The sequence below is a fragment of the Carya illinoinensis genome, chromosome 4, assembly GCF_018687715.1.
Source record: "Carya illinoinensis cultivar Pawnee chromosome 4, C.illinoinensisPawnee_v1, whole genome shotgun sequence".
Taxonomy (NCBI): domain Eukaryota; kingdom Viridiplantae; phylum Streptophyta; class Magnoliopsida; order Fagales; family Juglandaceae; genus Carya; species Carya illinoinensis.
This window is the reverse complement of record NC_056755.1, coordinates 39,595,157-39,601,943: the sequence shown is the minus strand read 5'-3', so window position 1 is coordinate 39,601,943 and position 6,787 is coordinate 39,595,157. Positions and strand designations below refer to the sequence as shown.

General features: G+C 35.1%; 1 protein-coding gene across 1 annotated transcript; it reads right to left on the bottom strand.

Annotated features, from left to right (window-relative positions):
• Positions 1–1,166: 1,166 nt before the first annotated feature.
• Positions 1,167–3,408, bottom strand: LOC122306497 (putative pentatricopeptide repeat-containing protein At5g59200, chloroplastic). Its single transcript, XM_043118926.1, has 2 exons — positions 3,087–3,408; positions 1,167–1,735 (listed from the first exon to the last, which is right to left on the bottom strand). The coding sequence occupies exons 1-2, from the start codon at positions 3,406–3,408 to the stop codon at positions 1,167–1,169; spliced, it is 891 nt and encodes a 296-aa protein (XP_042974860.1).
• Positions 3,409–6,787: the final 3,379 nt, after the last annotated feature.

Below are 6,787 nucleotides of genomic sequence, written 5' to 3'. Positions count from 1 at the left end.
TCTCTTTATTTGTTTGTTCTCATGCTAAGGGTTATTTTCTCTTCTTCATAGTGCTAAACACAGAAAATTGATGGAGGGTGTTAGAATTTGTCTAAGAGCTCCTATTTTTACTTATTATTATTATTATTATTTTGCAGATAATAGTTTATTATTTTACCTAGCTACTCATTCCCAAAATGAAAGATTGAAGCACTTACTACAAGTTTATGGGTTAGCTTCAGGATGGTAGATAAATATAGACAAATCTAGGATCCGCTTGGTTTCTTAAGTAATATCATCTTATTACATCTCAACATCTAAATATCATTAAAAAATAAATACTTTTAATTTAAAATTTTTAAATCTTCAACTTTTTTATCTGATCATTACCTAATCATTATAATTTTCTCAAACTGAAAAAAAATAAAAAATAATTTAACTTTTTTAATTTTTAAAACAAAAATTATATTAAAAAATTATATTCTAACAATATTTTAACTTTATAATATTTTTATTTAACTTTTTTTCTCTCATTTTTCAAAACTCCATAAAAAATTTTAATACAAACTATTTTATTATTATTTACAAATTATTTTACTACTATTCATATATTTCTCATCTCATCTGTATAATCAAATAAAGCCTATTTCCAAGATTTCCAAAAGAGAAATACTAGTGTGTGATAGGAATCGGTTTCACCATTTCAAGGTGCAGTTTGTTCGTGCAAGTATTTCATGCCGGAGTTAGATTTTGCCAAGTTCTGTGTACAAATTCTAAATACACCAATTTCATAACAACTTTTATAAGAAAAAGTGAATTTTATTAATAAAAAATATATTTTTTACATTTTTTAAAAGTGGAGTGCTCCACTTTTTTTTATAAAAACTTGTACAAAATTTGTCTATTTAAAATTTGTACAAATAATTTCTCTTTTAACAATAATAGAGTTCGGCAATAGATAAGAGAGAGAGAGAGAGAGAGAGAGAGAGAGAGAGAGAGAGAGAGAGAGAGAGAGAGAGAGAATCCTTGTTCTGTTGGGTTGATAATCAACACTACCAGATAAATTCATATGGACGCAATAGGTCCAGCTATTTTGAACTTTAATTTGGATAATCCAATGTCATTTTTAAGCCACATCAGCAATATTTTAACAACAATCCATTGCCAAATTGTCAATGTTCTAAGAATTAAACTGAAGGGATAAGTGATAACCAGATTGAAGGAACTAACCCTCTTTCTTTAATCTGTTTATCATGTCCTCTTAATGTTTCATAGATCAGTGAAGATTGCGGATGTGTTGAGTCACCTTTTACAAATTCATGAACTACACCATCAACTTCAATCAAACTGCAACCTGACAGCTTCTTTATGTTTCTTTCTCCCTTAAGTTCCCTGAATTTTTTAGCTTCCTCCCACTTCCTTGACGAGCTATATATTTTTTTTATAGAAGCACATATGTTCCTCCATGGTTTTGGGTCAAGCTCAATAAGCTTTCGAGCTGCCCTTTCTGCAGCCTCAAGGTTGCCATGGATTCTGCAGGCACCAAGAAGTCCTCCCAAAACAAAATGATCTGGTGCCATTGGCATGCTTTGTATCAGCTCCTCTACCTCAGCTATGCGGCCAGCTCGACCTAATATGTCAACCATACAACCGTAGTGTTCAATGTTAGGCTGAATGCCAAATGTCTTAGACATTGAGTTAAAATGTGAAATCCCTTCATCCACAAATCCAGTATGACTACAGGCTGCCAAGAACCCTACAATTTGTAGGCTACAAAGGCAATTTCATCCGGTTTCACCCCTGCAATTTGCATCTCAGAGAAATACACCAATGCCTTCTCTCCTTGACCACACATTGCAAGACCTACAATCAAGGCTGTCCAAATGGTGAAAAATAAAATTTGATCATCTCAATGGTGACATTGAGAGAGAGGGATAATGCGTGACCAACAGTTGAAAGGGATGAGGAAAGGGATTGGAGATGTACAGTGATTTTTCAAATATAGGGAACCACTATAGCACCCCAAAAATAAAATCCTAAAATAGGAATCCGAATGGGAGGGCATTTTTCTCATCCTTCCTATATTTTTCTCAAAATTTTGGAGAGAACAGAATTATAAGCATCCGAATGGAGATGCTCTAAGTCAATAGCAATGGCATGGCATAGCATATTTTTACAGACTTTTTTACTTTAAAAATTATAAATGTAGTGCTACTTTGTTATTTCAATTTGCTCATCAGCGTGTCCTTAGTAATGTTGCGAATGGTAATGTTATGAATTTCATTCCGTATCAACTAGTATGATCAAAATTTTCTATTTTATTGTAGTATCTGGTATAATATACCATCATGTTCCGTTTTGATTTCCATTCTGTTTCAAATTGTTCGTATAATTTTCTTGTACTTAGATAATATTTTTATAAATTTTAAATTCATATGGTATTTAATTAATTCTAAAATATAAAATATATTTTTATAATTTTAATTTTTTAACTTTAAATATGTCCTATCATTCTTTTTTTAAATATCATTATTTTTAATAATTTATCTATTCTTTTATTTTATTTTTATTTTTATTTTTGGTTTTTGTGTCTCAACTCAATATTATAATTTTTTTAATATATATTCATTTTATAAATCTTCAATTCGTTCATATACATACATATATACATTATACACACTTATATATATATATACATATATATATATATATATATATATATTATTACTTGTTAGTTTATATATATATATATATAAATATTTATATATAATATATAATTAATTTCAAAATGGAACATTATTGAAATATTTCTATTCGGTACTTAATGCAGAATGGCCTGGCTCATGACAGACCTTGCAAGTGGGTCGGTTAGAAAAGGAAGATGAGTGTGTATGCCCACCTCGTTCACGGCGAGGCCCACGACCTCTGCCTCTAAAATTGGAAGAAGAGTTGGGTTTAGTATGAGTGAGGTGCGCGGCCATGGGATTGGCAGCAAGTTGAGTGTGAGGTTAAGTAAATGCCTAAAAATTTGGTGAGAGGTGAGTGGATCAGCTCGACTAGACAAAGATGTTACCAAACAGTCATAATCGTTTCCAAGACCAGCTAACAGATCAACAGAAAATTCAGTGCTGACAATGGCTGACCAGCAGCGGCAAGAGAAGCTGCAAGTGTGCGAGCTTTATTGTAATAGTTTGTGACTGACTCAGGCCCCTTTTTGAGAGTGGCTAGCTGAAGATGAGTTTGCATGAGGTGGGCTGAGGACTGGGCGGTGAACATTGACTCCAAAGTTTTCCAGATATCATGCGCAGAGGTGCATTCAATCACCTGTGCCAAAACAGATTCTAACAAAGAAGAATTAAGAGCCGACAAAATCAGTTGGTCGAGCTGAGACCATTTCAGATAGTCAGTATTTGTAACTCCATCAACCATGAGAGAAGGCACTGAAGTGCCATCCACATGATAGAACAACTGATTGCCCTTGACGTAAGGCACTATCTGAGCTTTCCACAATAGATAATTGTCAATGGTAAGTTTAATTGTAACAAAATGACTAGCGGAGTTGAGATTATGTAAAGTGATTTGGGCGGGTGTGCTCTAGGTATTTGTATCTAAGGAGATGGAAGAAGCCATTGAAAAAAAAAAAGAAGACAGAGAGCATCGATAAGGACGAAGGTCGTTACTGTGCTCCGGATGCGATGATAAATTGTAAAGTAAACATGCACAGAAAGCGTTTGCTGAAATGCCTCAAAGGGCTTTCTCTATTCTGAAATTGTTTTCTACACTTTCCTTCATGGAAAACACCAAGGCCGGCCATTTTTTTTTAATCTTTTCTTTTTCTTAATGATTTAGAATTTTTTTTAATATTATTATAATATTATTATATTGTTTTAAAATATTTAAAAATATTAAAACATAATTTGAAAAAGAAAACAAAAAAACAAAATTTTTTTTTACCTAACAGTGACTCCAGCGGGAGCCACTAACGGTATCTATATCACCATCTATTAATACCGTGCCACGTGTATCACAAAATCACTTTCATTTCTTCAAGAATATTCTCTTTGCTTATTCTAGAAAGATCCTTGACTGCCACGCAGTTTTTCTTTGTTATTGACACTTTTGGATTCTTTTTTGAAAGAGGATGATCAAATAGTGACGATATACTATTTTGGATTAGATTTATACCAGTGGAAGTTCAATTGTGATAATTAAATAGTGATGATAAACTATTTGGATCATTCTGAACTCATCTATATGGTGAAAATGTTAAAATTCGTCATCAGTACTTTCGATCTGAACTGTCTATAAGTTACAGATCATTTTAGGCTAGATCTACGCCAGTTGGAGTTCAATTGCAATGATTAAATAGTGCTGACAAATTATTTAGATAATTATGGACTCATCCGTACGATGAGAATGTTGAAATTGGCCATCAGTACTAATGACCTAGACCTTTCATACTTCAGATCAGTTGTAGGCTTGATCGTGGCTAGTCGGAGTCGTGACAGACTCATTTGTTTAGGGTTTGATCACAGCCAGTTGGAGTCGTGATGGATTGATTTGTTTAGGACTTGATCGCAACCAGTTGGAGTCATGCCGGACTCATTGGTTTTGGGCTTGATGTTAGCCAGTTGGAGTCCAATGTTGCCGAACTCAGATCGTTTGGGCTTGATTTAAACTAGTTGGGATCATGAAGTTTGAGGAGCAAATTTCAGATCATAGGACGATGCTGATTAACTTGTTATATCAGCAGGTTTTGGTAGTCATACAAACTTATGGAGCATAATATTATTAAGAGGAGAACCGCAACAGATCTCATTGTGGCTTTCTTTGAAAAGCCAGCTGCAAATAATAAAGTGTAGCTGAAGAAACAATTCAACTTCAGAAAATGCAGAAGATACTATTGTTGCCCAATAGTATTTGGCTTTGTGATCAAAAAGTTGGGAGGTCATGAGAATGGTTATCAGTAATTCTGTAAAGAATTTGAAGTTTCTTAATGTAAGATATCTTACCCTAGATGAAGAAGTGCGCAGAAGAGATTCTGGAAAGATCTCGAATTGTTGGTCTTGAATATTGATAGTAAAGACAGAGGCAAGTCAAGATCTGAACAACAGATGACTCGTTAGGAATTGTGGCAAGACAGGCCACAAGAGACCACTAAAATTAGGAGAAAACTGAGAATGATATTGTGAATATGGTGACTAAATAAATACATGACGTCGTATTTCTTGCAGTGCACAATGCTATTAAAGACAGCTTGCAGACAACAGTCATTCAGGTGTGTTTTCTCAAAAAGGCGTGAAAGGTCACGAATAATTCATTGGTCTTGGCTCATGGTAATGGTCGTGTGAATTAGATGAGGAAGTTAAAGGAACTCAGTTTTACTTTTCCTCATCTAAACCTGAAAAAATCTCCCTAGACCACAACGTGAAGCAAAGGTGTGAGAGATGTGAACAAAACGTTAAATGTTTCAGAGATATCTACACCTAAAGTTGATGATCGCATGACTGCCAAGACGATCAGACCTCCATGGTGGTTACTACATTAAACTATATCCTGTTGAATGAAAGTAGTGGATTACGGTATAAAGAAAATTTTGGAAGAATGGAGATTATGCAAGTCAAAGTTAGTAGAGACTACACAGAAGATGGGCACATCGACTAAAGAAATGATATGTTAGCAGCAGGATGAGGATTCAGTCGCCCAGATCAGAGATGGAGACCTTAGCAATAGATTCTCTTATATGTGTCAAGGTCTGTGCAAGACCATTGATTCCTAGTGCAGTGGGAGATGTGTTACCCTATATAGATGTGTTGATTAAGGGCATTGTACATGATGAACTAAAGTTATACATCACTTTAGTTAGTCTTCTAACTTGAAGACATGAGCTGTAAAATTACAGAAATGATAAGGGATCATGTTGGAGATAGAGGCTAGCATGTTGAGAACCAGTTTCCTAGTTGGAGATTCGTGTGATTGTAGGATTATGGAGCCTGGTTTAGAAAGCTGTAAAGGCACTAGGCAGATTGTTGTCTCGGATGTGGCTCGAGCGAAGCTCTGTTTGCTCAAGGTGTACATGAGTGCAGACTCATGGACTCGAGCAAAAGAAGAATCCTAGAGAGTTGAGATTGTGCAGTAAAGCACTAGTAAATCTCCTTTGAAGAAAATCTCTTACAAGCTTCGTGGATATAGATGATGCTGATGCATTTGAATATGCATTTGGAGAGACATCTAGACATCTATTTGAAGATGTACCTGCAGATGCATTTGATAGTAGAAATCTTTCATGGCTAACAAGCATTCCAATAAAGGAGTGTAATCATTTGAACGATGCAACCATTTGTAGCATCCTAGTATGGCACACTTGGGTGGAGGGGGTGATTGTTGGAAACCCCCCAAGTGTGAATTCCCATTTGAATTTGCAGCCACCCACCCATCTACTGAAAGTCACTAGCAGCAAATATTGACCAAAGCTGCTGCACCGAAAGAAGGCTCCCTCTTGGTCAAGAAGTGTGGGAGCTTGTCCCCCATGACTTCTCCTATAAAAGGAGATCATTTGCTGAAGATTAAAATCATCCTCACTGCAGTGAGAGATCAAGGCAGAGGGCTGTGCAAAATTTAGGTTCTGGGAAAATCCAGAATAAAGGCCATTTGAGAGATAGAGAGGCTGTTTATGAGTGTTTATAATTTTGTACAAACATATTGAAAATACTGAGTTTCCGCTTCAGTGGACATAGGCAAGTTGCCGAACCACTTAAATATTGTCTCTATATCGTTTTGTGTGATTTTTGGACAAGCCGGAGTGCAC